General features: G+C 40.7%; 1 protein-coding gene across 1 annotated transcript in view; it reads right to left on the reverse strand.

Annotated features, from left to right (window-relative positions):
• Nucleotides 1-16,116, reverse strand: part of EVC2 (EvC ciliary complex subunit 2) — a 164,538-nt gene that overhangs the window by 67,950 nt on the left and 80,472 nt on the right. The window contains exons 11-12 of the mRNA XM_075066163.1: nucleotides 3,933-4,172; nucleotides 1,439-1,614 (exon numbers count right to left, since the gene is read on the reverse strand). Of these exons, the coding sequence (XP_074922264.1) occupies nucleotides 1,439-1,614; nucleotides 3,933-4,172 (416 nt within the window). The remainder of the gene's footprint in view (nucleotides 1-1,438; nucleotides 1,615-3,932; nucleotides 4,173-16,116) is intronic.

Genomic DNA, 16,116 nt, shown 5'->3' on the forward strand with positions numbered 1-16,116 from the left:
TTCAGTTGTTTCGCCACATGCCAGGCTAGCAGATGCTGCAGCTCTCTTGGTACTAGCTAGAGTTTTCCCTCAAACTGTTCTATATTGTCACATAATTTTAACTGCTCATTTCACCAGCACCAGTTCATCATTTTTATGTCTCCATATTACCTTCAGGGATATTTCTACGATATCCTCAAATACAATATCTGAATCAGCCCAGAGACTATATGATCTAAAAGAAATACCCCAAAGCAGTTAAATAAATATTTTTCTGCAATTCATTTTTACTTATTACTTTAGCCAACATTTATTTTTTTAATATTCCCCGCAGCATGTGGCTTGTCCGCTAATAAAGATCTATACCAATTATATTATTTATAAGCTCAGTCAACTGTGGAGACCATCTTTGCTTTGGAAAACTTTTATGCATGCCAGTTTGAGACCATATATCCAGCTCCTCACCCTACATGCTAAATTTAGAAGTGAATCGGAGTTGGACTTTTCATCTAGGTCTAGATTTTGATGCACATAGGGCCCTGTTCAGTAATTCTTATTAACAGTATTCCCATTGATTTAAATGGGCTACTTACATCGGTGAGCACTACCTAAGTAAGCAAAGGATCTATAATCAGCCCCAAACTTGCTGGCTTCAGTGGGAGCCATAATCCTCCAGCAGCAGAATCTGGGCGTCTGTTAATAAGTCTAACTGTACATGTTCCCATCAGTCAAGGAAACTGGCCGAAACACTTTATTTGTGAGGCAAGTTTTGACTCTACTCATAAGACGCTGCATCAATCTAAAACTAAATGATCCAGTTAAGCAAATCACATATTAACATCAAACATGGAAGCTTGGACATGTATTTGTATGACATGGAGTTAGGCTGGGAGAAAAGAAAATAACCAAGACCTTATTTGAACACATTCACAGCAACACATAATTCAGATGTAGATCACACACAAGGGCTGGGACTAGAACCCTTGACTAAAGCTCCGAAAGCACATGCGTCTACTACGTGGGCTAAAGAATCTCTCTAGCCACTAATATTAGTGGAAATTACCTTATTCTCTCAGTAGGGCTGCTACCAGAGGGCAACATTAGTCACTCACACACAATGACCCTGATCCTATAACATGCAGCACAGAAATAAACTGATGTATCCATTTAGAGCTCCACTGAAGTCAATGGGCTCTAACTGTGTCTGTGGGACAGCAATATTTCTGTGTTGTGGGACCAGGGCCAAAGACAGTATATTACACTATGGTGCTGGATAACCAATATGGTAACTACTAAATATCCTATTGAATTATTTTAAAAATAATAAATCTTCTCAGTAAACTTTTAAATTCTATTCATTAACCTTTATTAAGAAAAAATATTTTTGAAGAGTACCATATGTCACTCATAACATAGGAGTGGAGACACCAGAAATAGTTAAAATAGAGATTATATTTACCTTTCTGTCTTGTTAATGAGACTTGTTATCTGGCTTGCTCCTGTGTTCAAGAGAGAAGAGGCTTGGGAATCCCACAAACGAATATTATTTATTAGGTATTCTCTGTAAGCAAATCTTTTACTCAGATGATACTTCTTATTAGCCTGCAAAAAATCCATTAGCTCTTCAATGTCCTCCTATAGGAAAGAATGTGAACAGATACGTCTAATTAGAAGTTATGTTCATTTTAACTAACATCTCAGAGAGTGCTATTTAGACCAGTTTTGTGCATTATAAGAACATTAAACAGCCTTTACAAATGAAAAACAACAATGAACTTCCATACAAGCTAGTTAAAAGTATTTTAAATTAGATGATTATGTCAAGTTATTACAGTTGCATCAGTCTAACACAGTGTGTTGATCTTCAGGCCTGAACAGCAAGCCACTGAGCACAGTGCTTACTACCCAGAGTAGTCCAAGGAGGTCAATGAGACTACTCAGGGTCCTGATTCAACAAGATACTTGAAGCACGTCCCGAAATTTAAGAGCACGACCAGTCCCGTTGATTTTAGCAGGACTACTCATGTGCCTAAACTAGGTACATGCTTGCTGAACTGGGACCCAAAGGTAGTAAGCTCTGTGCTCAGTAGAAAGCATATGCAGAGCCATGCTCTTAAAAAACAAAAACAACAACAATTTTCACTTTAAGATAGAGTGTGAAATTTCCAAAAGTGCCTATGTGACTTAGGATCCTAAATCTTAGGGTCTAAGTCACTTAAGCACCTTTGAAGATTTTATTCAGGAGTTTTATAAACAGGTCAAGTTTTATTCAGATTTGTAATGTAAAACCCAATTAGCCGCACAGACTGCCTGTGTGAACATGCACAACTCCTATCATTAATGGGGACTGTTATGTACATGTATTAATAATTTTTGTCTAGACTTTAAATTTTCAAAATTAAGGGGCTCTAGTTTTGCATCTTATTTCTATTGTCAATCAGTTTAAAAGTGATAACACAGCAAAGCTCTGTGACGGGTTGGATGACAGAACCCCCCTTGGGGCTGCCAACTGATGTGCCAAGACTACTTCTGCCCCTGTTTTCCAGCCCTGGCAACTTGGGACTTTAGTGCCCTGCCTGGTTTGAGCCAGAACTAGCCTGCTGCAAAACCAGACCCAGGTCTGAACCACGTCCCCTAACAGCTGTAGGTTTGACTGAAAGCAGCTTAAGACGTGTTCCTGTCTTTGACACTCAGATACTCAACTCCCAATGGGGTCCAAACCCCAAATAAATCTGTTTTATCTTGTGTAAAGCTTATACAGGGTAAACTCAAATTGTTCACCCTCTATAACACTGATAGAGAGATATGCACAGCTGTTTGCCGCCGCCCCCCCAGCTTTTAATACATACTCTGGGTTAATTAATAAGTAAAAAGTGATTTTACTAAATACAGAAAGTAGGATTTAAGTGGTTCCAAGTAATAGCAGACAGAACAAAGTGAATTACCAAGCAAAATAAAATAAACATGCAAGTCTAAACCCGATACAGTAACAAAACTGAATACACATAAAATCTCATCCTCAGTGATGTTTCAATAAGCTTCTATCACAGACTGGACGCCTTCCTAGTCTCGGTACAATCCTTTCCCCGGTACAGCCCTTGTTCCAGCTCCGGTGGTAGCTAGGGGATTTCTCATGATTACAACCCCCTTTGTTCTGTTCCACCCACTTCTATATTTTTGGCACAAGGCAGGAATCTTTTGTCTCTCTGAGCCCTCTCCCCCCCAAAGGAAATGCACCAGGTTTAGGATGGATTTCAGTACCTGGTGACATGGTCACATTTCCTGTGAGACGCCAAGCCTTTATTCTTCCCAGGCTGGCTCACAGGAAGGCCTGCCTGCAAACAGAGCCATCGACAGTCAATTGTCCTGGCTGATGAGAGCCATCAAGATTCCAAACCACCATTAATGGCTGTGGAAGTAGAGCAAGTACTGACAGGGATTTGAAGGGGATTTCAATGCAAACAGCCCCCTCTGTGACCAAGAGTAAGGCTAGTTGTAACCCTAATAACGTGAGACTTGTGGAAGCGAGGATTGTGTGAAGCAAATGGGGAAGAACTGTGTGAGAAGTTGTTGCAACCTTGTGTTAGATATGGAATGCAGACCATAGTCTAAATAGAAGTGAGAAAAATAAGATCTCAATATGACCTATGTATAAACAAAATACAGCTGTTGCTTATTATTGTATGTAACAAAAGGTATAAATGCTTGCTGTAATTGTTTACCTGGAGAGAGACCTGTTTAGCTCTCTTCCTCCACGCAATTGCTAGAGATAATAAAGTATCTGACTTTGCTGCACTCAATCAGAGAGTGAGAACTCTGTTTTTCTCTGACAATGGCCCACACTGTGCAACATCAAAAGCTCTACAAGTGGAGATAATTACAGAAACATTTCACAAACATTACTATGTGATGGCTCTCTGTGAGGAAGTTAAGACTGGAATATTCGTCATTACCTGTATTTTAGAGTAATCCTGCACTAATGCTTTGGCTGCTTCTAACTTCAATTCTCCCTTGAAAATGGCATTTTTTATCTGTATAAAAAAGACATTATGGAGCTCTGTTCTCTGGAAAATAGCCAGCTGTCGATAAGCCTTTGCGAAGTACTCCTCCTGCCTCACCAAAAGGAACCTCTTCATGTGGTTCTGCTCAAGTTTGTGAATTTTTTCCAGAAGAGATCTGTATTCTATAGCAGACTGGAAGAGGACAAAAAACAAAAACAAAAACACACAAGCCCAAATGATTACCAGTATTTAATATATTTTTAAAAGTACCAATATTACTGAGAATAATGATTACAACAAGCTCACATGTATTCAATGCATACTATACTCATTCCTCTTTAAATGATCTGAAATGAGCAGCTGTTTTGAAATAAAATATTAATATTAAATCATATTTTCAATATTCAACAGAAAAGCCAGCACTAGAAGATGAACTTGTTCATCTATCCATAACATAAAGGGTTAAACATATTCAGCTAATAACCCAGATCACAATGCCAAGGCATAATGAAGACTTTTTGGAACTGAAGAAGTATCCTCTAAAATTCCTTATAAAATTCTACTGCAATCCTTAAAATGTTTTTACTAATAAAGCAGCATGTACATTAACTGCAATGGGGCTTCTTGTACTTTGTGCAGCCAAGAATATGCTTAAATCTTTGGTAGGGGGGAGAGGGGGGCAAGGCTGGAGCCTTAGACCATAAATGTTGTACAGTACCATTCATCAGCCAGTAGAGAGAGTACAATCTCGCAAATGTTCAGTCTGTGAATCCAGGTTCTAATAATGGCAAGATATCCATCACTATAGTATCAAAATAGTACCTGTGTGCCATCCAAGATTAAAAAAACAAACACAAAACCCACAAAACTGATATCTTTGTTTTCCTCCTATGCTGGCAAGAGGAAGGACTTAGGGCTTTGCAACCGTTGTTTTTAATCCTTTTCAAATTCCTCAAATCAACACTTCTACTCTTCACACACAACAGTAGGTTTATTTATTCTGTGAAAACTTGGCAAAAAGTGAATGTTGCCTGTATCTCTTAATCCTATGTCACTGAACTCCCTGGGAGATTTGCCACTGGCTTCAGAGGGAGTAGGATCGAACCTTTAAAGCTGAATGTGGAAAGGTAAGTGGTTCCAAAGCTACCATATGTTGATGCACAAAAATCAAGGGAGCAGACAAAAGAATGATAACTCCAAACTCCATTACAAAAAATATATATTTTAAGCTAAACTAAAATATTGTAGCTCCTAAAAAAGGACAATATAGACTGTGTGATCATTGGCAAGGGGTGCATCTGGATCAAGGGTTCTCAAACTGTGGGTCAGGACCACAAAGTGGGTCACAACCTATTTTAATAGGGTCGCCAGAGCTGGTGTTAGGCTTGTTGGGGCCTGGAGCTGAAGCCTGAGCCCCATCACCTGGGGCTGAAGATAAAGCCCAAGGGTGTCAGCCCTGGGCAGCAGGGCTTAGGTTATATGCCCCCTGGGTGAGGCTGACGCCCTTGGGCTTCTGCTTTGACTCTCTCACCTGGGGCAGTGGGGCTTCGGGCCCCCCAACCTAGGGCAGCAAGCTCAGGCTTCGGTCTCCATTCCTGGGGTTCTGTAGTAATTTTAGTTGTCAGAAGGGAGTCACGATGCAATGAAGTTTGAGGACCCCTGATCTAGATACAAGCTAGCCATAATACATAATAAAATATTAATACGCATTTTGAATAAATCTGTTGTTTGGGGTAAAACTTGAAATAGATGTATGCGACAGGGAGATCATCAGCAGTACACAACTCCCTTCCTGTTCATTAGTCAGATACGTAACTCTGGTATTCATGTTTCTGAAAAATAAAGACGCTTGGTTTTCGCTTGTGCCTTATTAGCAATGTAAAGACATCTCCAAAGCTTACAATTCAAATGTCAAAAGAAACAAAAACTTTCTCACAGTAATTTGTTGCGTGAAAATGAACAAATGATACCTTACTTTTCCATCCAAATTAGTTATAGATTTAAGTACACACACAAACTTTTGGCTAGATGTAATGGCACAAAAAAAGAAAAAAATTCTCTGCTTGTGCCCCTTTGTGGTCCTGGAATAGCAATGGAATCCACTGGCATGGACCACTGCACAGATTTCAGTGCAGAGCCCATTGAAATCACTGGAACCTGGAAGAGATGCAGGGGTCTGTTCTTTTAGGTTCCATTCAGAATCAGGGCCAATCTTTCTAAAACCAGAATCCTGGTAGATGTAGTGGAATATATCTGATGCTCCTTGTACACTTGTTAAAAGGTAGAAAAACTTAAAAACTGACTTAGAGAGCAACTGTTCAATTAAGATTTGAATGACAACTTAACAGGTTGACAAGGTGGATGTGGTATTATCTTTTATTGGACCAACTTGTGTTGGTCAGAGAGAAAAGCTTTCTAGCCACCACAGCACTTCTTCTGGTTTGGGAAACACCCAAGAGTGTCACAGCTAAATACAAAGTGGAACAGATTGTTTAACATAAATAGTTAACATATCTTTCAAGGGACCATTCAAGGAAAGTGTATCTCATCTAGTGCAGTAAATGCCTCCATAATAATTACGTGCGTGAAACCAGACAACCACTACCCTCTCCAGTGAGCTCACACAGGAAAATGACAGAAGTCAAAAATACCCTATCACCTGTGGTGAACACTTTTCACAAAACAATCACTCGCTATCCGACTTCTCAGTTCTTATTCTCAAAGGAAATCTACACAACTTCAAAAGACAACTCTGGGAGCTTAAATTCATAACTTTGTTAGACACTAACAAAGATGGATGGAATAGGGACACTGGATGTATGGCATATTACAACAATCTATAACCCACTAACAACTCCAACCTGCCACCCCCAGCTGCTTCTCCCCCTCTTCTGACTGAAGGGCTGTTAAAGGGTCACTTCACCTTGAATAATCCCTTGAAATATGTGTTAACTACTTATCCTAAACAATCAGTTCCACCTTGTATTTAACTGTGACACTCCAAGTACCTCTCCCAGACCTGAATAAGAGCTCTGTGTAAAGTGGAAAGCTTGTTTCTCTAATCACAGAAGTTGGTCCAATAAAAGATATTACCTCACCTACCTTATCTCTCAAATATCCTGGGCCTAACATGGCTACAAAAACCCTGCATACAACTAAATAATTGAAACATGCAATTACCTGCTTAAATGTGTGACTCAACCTTCAGAACTGCCGAGGTTTCCTGCCCTGCACAATTTGTCATTAAAGTACAAAATAGTTTTGGATATTAAGAGCCTTTGTTTAGACAAGCAAAACCCCAGTACCACAACAGTGTAACCCAGAGACATCTCTGTGAAAATGTGCCCCCGTTAAAATCAATGATTACATTCCAGTCAGAAAATTTCAGTGTCTGAATTGCACAATCAATAAAAATATGCGCCAGATAAGAAAGGAAATGGGGACACCCTTTAAGAGCCATATCTGAGGGTATGTCTACACTATGGGATTATTCCGATTTTACATAAACTGGTTTTGTAAAACAGATTGTATAAAGTCGAGTGCACGCGGCCACACTAAGCACATTAATTCGGTGGTGTGCGTCCATGTACCGAGGCTAGCGTCGATTTCCAGAGCGTTGTCACGCACTGCGTATTCGGGTCTTCCCACAACGCGCGAAGGCCAGGCCCACCATGGCCACGCGCCTAACAATTACACAGGGCCGACTAGAAATATGCCTAAATGACAAACTAGGAGGTTAAGAACCCAAATCGGCTAAGAAAGGAGCCCTTCTTAAACATTACTGTTCTGTAGTTCCTCTTCGTGGCGCTGCGATGAGGGGCTAAAAAGGTTTTGTTTCCTCATTACGCATCAGGTTCCAAATGTGCCTCATCACATATCTGATTTGCCTTAGCAAAAGGAATGGGGTTACATTTACATTGAGTTCCAGATTTTCAGATTCATCAGAAAGGGCAAAATTGAAAAATATTCAAGAAAAATTGTCATCAAATGACACTCAGTTAAATTAAAAAATAGATAAATGAGAGTCTCATAAGAATAACATGCCCCAAAGCATTTAATGTAAGGCCTGTACGATTCTCCATAATGCAGGAACGGGGTTGCTGATGGATGTAGTCAGTACTACTCTCCAAGAGTATGCTTTGCACGTCGGTATATCCACATTTCCTAGGATTCCCAAGTGAATGAAAGTTACCCGCTCGCTGGGTGCGCCTAATTACATGGTGATAGTTTCTACAATATCACCATGCCTACTACTCCCAAATAAACCTGGAAGATATATAAGTTACATGTCTATCAACGATGTTCTCTTCAGAAGGTAAATACAGGTTATACCTTGACAGATATCATGGTACGACTTTTACTTAAAATCGACTATTGCATAATAAGGCCTAACCGTTAATTAGTCATCTAACTATAGACAACTGTCCAGGTTGGATATATCAAGCACGCCTCCATGCATCTACTTACACAAGATCTCTCCTCCACTGTGAACCTTCCTTACGTGCTGTGAAGGTTTCTTTGTATTTTCATTTGATAATGTTAAGGTTGCTTACCATTTCTGGATAAGTAACTTATAGTCCTTCTTCCCAGGAACATTCGACATAATCTCTTAAAAGATTTTCTTTTATACCTGCTCATGTTTTACCATTGTATACTGTTGCATCAGCCTCTCTGCGGTTTAAGTCCTAATCATGAGCTAAAATAAGTATCAGGGTACTTGGTTTGGATATTGAACAAGGACACGATGAAGTTAGTTGTTTAGGGATCTGCCCACTGTAATTCTTGAATGCCCATGTAATTGGCTGGATAAACTGACTGATCCACGCACTTCATCTCTCACCAGTTAAGAGTGTTCTGGTTTCTAAGTGCCGGATCCAGTTCACCCTTGCCTTGTCCATATTTGAATTTCCTTACCAGATGCCTCACCAACTGTTAGATATAATCAGCTTGTGCATTTGTTAGGAGTGTAAGTACTGACATTCCCCCCTGTAAATCTTTGTAGGTCTAATGGTTGCGATACTGCGTATCACACCAAATCCTCTCTAAATATTGCAAGTCGAACCAGACCTCGACAGCGACCGAGGTACACATCGATGCCTGTTGCCTAAAGTGTCCGAAGAGACCCTATGTGACAGGCCCGAAAAAGAAGACCAGTTAATGTCTCATCATCCAGCACATGGAACAACATAGTTAGTATACCAGTCGTCATGCACTAGAGGAAAATGGAATAGAACCTATTCGTCTAAATGTGTGCGGTGGAGACATGCATGGGCAAGAGCTCAAATGCAGCGAGGCGATCATTGATATTAATCAAGTGATAGATTCTTGTCCCCCAGCAACTGGAGTGGGATAACACTGACTATGATCTTGGCTAGACCCTGATTTGAGGTCTCAATCATTAGTCCCTGATGAGAGGTTCTGTGTGAGGCTTACATGCAGCACAACATACTTCCACAAATGCCACGTGCTGGTGGGTCTTAAATCTTGCAAGATGCTTAATATGAAGTGTGATCTCAGTGGTGGTGTAAATAAATTGATCTATTGGCGTATCCTCTGGCGCAAATTACTTTGAAAGTGATGTCACCGCTGACACCCATATTGTGCCTGTAAGCTCTGAGAAAATAGGCGGCACCGCTTGCACTAGACTTGAGTGTTCGACAGATCCGCCACGTGAGTCAAGATAGTTTCTATCATTATTCACATAATTTTTTATTTTGCAAAATTACTGTATTATAGGTTAGTAATACTGGGTACTAATAGACTGTAGTTTACAACAAGATAGGACTATGCGTCTCCTATTTAATTCCTGCCTCTTTCCCTTCTCCAAAACTACCCTTTCCTCCTGAGTCATAGCACTTAACATGAAATAGAATGCTGGTCGTAGCCTCTTCGATCACTCTTGCTCGCCAGCGACACACACACTCCTCCAAGCTGAGGACGTCCGCTCTTGCTTTTCCCTTATAGAGGACAGCTAAGAAACAGTAATGGGTCGTGTGCAGTCTTCATTCACATCACGCTCCGAGAGGGCGATCACACTTTATTGTCCACGGAGCTACAATCCAACGATATCTTCTCCATTCCGCTATAATTCTGCAAAGTCCTCAGCGACTGAACCTATTGAACAAACATAAAACTAGGGTGGGGCCTTACAGACCAGATTCGGCTGCTTTCTAATAAGCAATTGCACACTTAGCCCTCCAGACGACGTTAACTGAATTACTCTCACAACCAGAGGATTTCTATCGAACCTCCTATTCTGGCCGGCTGAAGTTCTGTCTCAGACTCGAGCACCTCGATCCGCCCTCTAGCACTTATGGCTTATCAAAAACTCGCTCTCCTGCCTGCCTTATCGTTCCAGTCGGGGGCATGTCCAATCTGTACACGTTGCCTCCAGCATTGGGTGACTATTCGTGTCCTCTGCGCGTTTGTGTTCTGTACCCCCTCTAATCTCCTCTTTCCTTGGCCTATCTCCACTAGGTGTCCCTCTTCGTTAGACTTTTTTACATCCGCAGGGTTTCCACAGGCTCTTCCCATTGACTAACTATCTCCCTCTTTCACATCTCTTTGGACTCACGAGGACCAGGCTGACCTGATGTGCTGAGGTTTCAGAGTTTTCTTTCCACTTTTAATCAGCTCCTTCCAACCTAGCCCACATCTCAGCCTGTCTTCGGACACCTTCTGAATGTGTCACTACATTAAACCACAATGTGGGCAAAACTGACCTCCGATCTGTTACTTCAAAAAACCTCTCCCTCCCTCCCTGTGTTACTGTGACAATACCATTCATCTGCCTACTGCCGTAAGCGAGTGCATGTTGCTCCTTGTTCTCCTCAATATTTGACCATATGTCCCCCATATCCAGATATGTTATACTTAACACTTTTGAAAGCCTCGTGCTTCCCCGGTCCTACTAGTTGGAGTAAGAAGGTAACCTTGTTCAGGTTCCTGTGGATCTCACCGAATGTGCACTATAGTGAGCCTCATTATGACATCCCCAACTTGACCATCCTGCGATTGCACTCAACCGGCAATCCCCGCCTATATCCACAACACATCGTGGCTAATCTCTTCCACTGTCTATTCTGAACGCAGTCTCAGACTACTTCCTTGAAGGCCTCCATTTTGCTCCCCCTCTTCCACAGCCAATATGTTGGACTAGTTTAATTTAGTCTTTATGGCTACACCCTCACGCACCGTTCTGTCCCTATATGATCTCCGCTCTCCACAATGCCCTGACTAGAGTGCACGCCGAGATGTTGGTGTGCAGTGTCACCGGCCCACCTCTTACCGATTCATTCTCAAGCATGCCACTATCATCTTAAGAAGAATCCCATCACCTGAACTGATCTGAATTACTGGGCAATCTTGACCTGTCTGATTCACTATCCAATGATCCATGTGTTCACTTGATGATAGTAGCAATCCAAAAAGTTAGTCAACTAATAATATACATAGGTTGCAAGGAGATGGATGTAGTATATGCTTTTTACATGTGCATCAGTGTGCTGTGATAATTAATCTTGATTGATCTCCCGGAATTCTGCGCATTCACACAGTGTTTGTAGTAGACAGCAATGCTAATAAGCTTACTGTCGTAGTAATGACTAACCCAGAACTCAACAGGAATTCTTATTTAAGCGAATCTTGTAGTAAAAATCTCTTCGACCAGTATTTATATATAGCCACTTGCTTATTACATTTGTTGGGTGTTTTCTGTTCACTTGTAAATTCAAATACAGATAGAGTTTTCCACTCTCTGGGGTTCACGTCCCCCCAAGCAATATATTTTATATAGCATACCCACTATTTTTCCTTTGTGGAGAGAGCGCAGATTTTGCCCCTCCCCACCCATTGTCCTTGTTAAAACAAACAATTATTCCCGCAAATCCCTTAATCTCATTTTCCCAGGTGAGAACTGAATGGGTCGCCCAATTACATAAAAACTTTCTTTCAAATTTCCCTAGGGGACAAGGGACAATAGTAAGGTTCAGGGCAACCAATTCCACTATATTCCAAAACCTTATAGGGTTGATTCTTTCCTCATTCTCACCACGAGTTTAGAGCTACTAAATTAGACCTCCCTCCATGTAATTAACATATTGACTGCTCCTTGGATATAAATCTTAAACTGGTATACCTCTTCATGGATCATATCCTCTATCTAAAAACTGGACTGCATTTCAAGAAATGTGTTAGAGTAATTAGGCCACTTTATAATATAATGGGCGGATTGTATATAATCTACTGAGTTCAAATTTGTAAGAGACTGTTCGATTTCTATATATAGTCATTACCAGTCAAGATAATTTCTTGAAAGCCTGTGACTCCAGGCCCCCTTGCCCCCCCCGCCCACATTCCTCCAGCTAAAAACTTAGACTCCTAAAATGGGCTACGGAAGTACTGCCTCGGTGCAAAAGTAGAAGATATAAAGAGGACTAGCCCTTTATAATGTGTTTCTAACACACTGTTGTCTCCTCTGCATCTGTGCAGTAAAACAAACAAAAAACACCGATACTTAAATTCCAAGGATTGCTGAACTTGTTGCTCCACAAGATAAGTCAAGTTGCGCAAAGTATCAACTGGTCTATGCAGAACATACCTGAGTAAGAGAGTGTACTGCTCATGTGAACAAAGGAGACTGAGTATTGCAAATTTATTAGTGGGCACACTTCCTACTGCCCTTGGAAAGTGGCAAGATGTTGTATTCTTTCTGGTTCTGAGAAGTTAAGACTCGGTGTCCATGCATCTCGTTATTTACATGAAAACTGTTTAACACACTGGCTATGTGTGATCGTTTAGTTCTCGTTTTGAATAATTGTTGCACAGAGCTTATTCATATGGTCTCCACCTTACTGAGTGAAGCAAATTGGATAGTTTTGATCGCAACTGATTCACTCAGCTTAATTGGAACCACCGCTATACCATTGCCAACCCATATACAAAACTCTCTAATCACAGAATTTAGTCAGATCGTGTTCTCTGTTCTGAAGTCACAGCTAAATTCTTTGATTGATGTATTGATTGGACACCGGTTCCGCGTGATTGTTAAATCAATTACAGTCAGATTAAAAGAAGGGGGAGGGGGGATCAGCTACTAGTACTGCTGAGCTACTCTGCTTTAAGGTAAGAGTAGTAACCAGCAGCCCTGCATGGTGAATTCGGCTCTTCCTGAGCTCCTTAACTTTCACTCTGCACTGCGCTGAGTCTATGGTGTGGCCTTTCTCCATCATAGCCTTGGAAATTTTTTCAAATATTTTTTCATTTCGTCTTTTGGAACGGAGATCTGTTAGCACAGAATCCTCTCCCCATATAGCGATCAGATCCAGTACCTCCAGTGCGGTCCATGCTGGAGCTCTCTTTCGATTCTCAGGAGACTGCATTATTACCTGTGCTAATGAGCTCTGCGTAGTCACCTGTGATGGTGAGCTCTCCACGCTGGCCAAACAGGAAATGAAATTCAAAAGTTTGCAGGGCTTTTCCTGTCTACATGGCCAGTGCCTCCGAGTTCAGATGGCTGTCCAGAGCAGACACAATGGTGCACTGTGGGATACTGCCCAGAGGCCAATACTGTTGATTTGCAGCCACACTAACCCTAATTCAATATGGTAATACCGATTTCAGTGCTACTCCTCTCGTCGGGGAGGGTACAGAAACCGATTTAAAGAGCCCTTTATATCGATATAAAGGGCCTCATTGTGTGGACGAGTGCAACGTTAAATCGGTTTAACGCTGCTAAAATTGGTATAAACGCATAGTGTAGACTAAGCCTGAGAGTTCAGTTCAGAAATTACTAGTGGCTGCTCCTGGAGATACTCATGCTTCAGCCAAGAATACACATCAGAAATAAAATCCAAGGCCTGCTTCCTCCCACACTCATGGAATAATAGGAAAATGATAAACATTTTAGAGTAGGATTTTCATAAGCACTTAACACAGGCCTCACTCTGCTCCCAGCATTTAAGCCAAGCTGAGCACTTCTGAAAAATATCACTCTTAGATTTTTAGCCATCGTCTGCACCCAGAGACAAACTTATAGTGAGAGAGAGAACAGAAGGAGGGCTGATTCCATCCAACTAACCTCATGTTTCCAATCTTAGTTAAGGTCTATATTGGCACACCAACCTTCTCCCTTCTGTATCTGGTCTCTCACCCACATTTCTCCTCTTTGGATTGCTGCATTTTATTCCTCTACAATGCCACTTTCCTCCACATTCCAGAGGAAAATTCAAATGACATGAAATATAGTATCTCTAAAGCTAATAAAGACTCTTTCATAGATTTTAGTCCTCTTGTCTCTGCTTCTATGAGTGCAAAGAGGTGGGAGGAGGGAGGGAAGAGATAAATGGATCAGCACAGACGCTCAAGGGTCTGGTTTTGTCACTCTTCCCCAGCATCAGTCCAGGATCTCTTAGTGGCTCCCATCACTTGGGACTTCTAAAACCAAACTGGAAACAAACACTAGAAAATGTACAATGCTGTACTGTACTATACTGAAAGGTAGCTGGGACAGCTTCAAGGAAAGGCAGAAACAGCAAATTTCAGCTGAGTCCTTCTGCCTGATAGTGTAAATATGTCAAAATGACAAGTGAACCCTTGCAAGAGTCACAGCTCATATACATATTTATTCCTATGGAAGAGCTCAACAGGTCTGCTCCACCCTGCATCCTCATATAATACTCTTCTACAATAGGCATTGCATCAAACCCTTTCTCACCAACCCCTACACACTGCTATTAAATTTGGTGGGTCATTTTCATCACAGTAACCATTTCTAAAAAAAAAGGTGTTATTAATTACCATAAAAGCACTAAACAACAACAAGTACACTGCATTCAAATAAACCATTTTTTTCTTTTGTAGCATATGCAAGAATGTGACAAAGAATTTAAGACTCCTATGGTGGAAGTCTGCACATCTTGGTCTGTGGGAATACGTTCCTAATACGAATTATATTGTCCCTACAATTCACTGAAAAATGGGCAGCTTGAACAGCAGCAATGTTACATTCAATACATAGGTATACACATTCATGGCATATTACAACAATCTACAGTGGAGCACCAGTAGCAAATAATGAATTGTGTTGGTTACTCCTTCTGAGCCATCTTAATCGAAGTTATGAGGTTTGACAAATATGAAACATTAATTTGGGGGTTTTCTTTTTTCAGTAAACAGGGGTGAAATGTACAAAGACTACTGGAATTCTCATTAGATGTCTGCAATAGCAAGAAAATAAAAACAGTGTGGCCATTACAGTCTAAAAGAGAAATCACAGGAAAAAAATAACATTTCATACAAACTGTTATGTTACTTTCACACCTGATTTCTTCTCATTCAGTCGCTTGATTTAATTCTTCACCTCATCATTGGCGCTCCTCTCGTTTGGATGTGAGCTTCCATTTGCTTCTAGTCTCTAGATAGCATCAGGCGGTTAAAGCAACATTTCTCGTATTCTCTTGACTTATTCTCATTGCAAAAAAATTAGCTTTTTTGAGAAATATGACCCATTCTTTTCTCCAATAGGAGAGGATGGTGTTCTGAAAACCATTGTTCCTCATCCAACATGGCAATCACTACTTGGCACAATCTGCAATCATATTGCTTCGATCAGCATCTGACACGAGCAGATTTTGCCTACTTCAGCGTAAAAATTTATTGGAGATGATGCTTGGGTCTTCACACGACACACGATTCCCATCACAAAAAAAGTAACTGTACTATTATTTCTATACTTAATGAATGCATTCGATCCGAGAGAGAGATCGCACGATCTAGTTAATTAACAACAAAATTTCTCAAGTGAGTCAATTCTCAATAGCGTACCTTTAATGAATCTTTTTTATGATTTCGAGTTGCAGTCAATAATAGATAGGAAAGAAACATGAAGAAGGTATTTTAAAACATAACATATTCTCTCGATTAAAAGCAAGACAATAAAATCCTAAATGAATCTCTGAAGGAAATACATTCTACAGATCAATATTTTAAGTGAACTGTAAACTGCACAGACTTATTAAATGTCAAATCACTATCAGCCCCACGCGTACATAAGGTCTTGTGACCTGTTTGTAATTTACACTTCTCTTTGAAAGCAAAAAGCTGAGGGGAGGGAAGCATGGTTTGATTAGTGTTGATC

The sequence above is a fragment of the Chelonoidis abingdonii genome, chromosome 5 (genome assembly GCF_003597395.2).
Source record: "Chelonoidis abingdonii isolate Lonesome George chromosome 5, CheloAbing_2.0, whole genome shotgun sequence".
NCBI lineage: Eukaryota > Metazoa > Chordata > Testudines > Testudinidae > Chelonoidis > Chelonoidis abingdonii.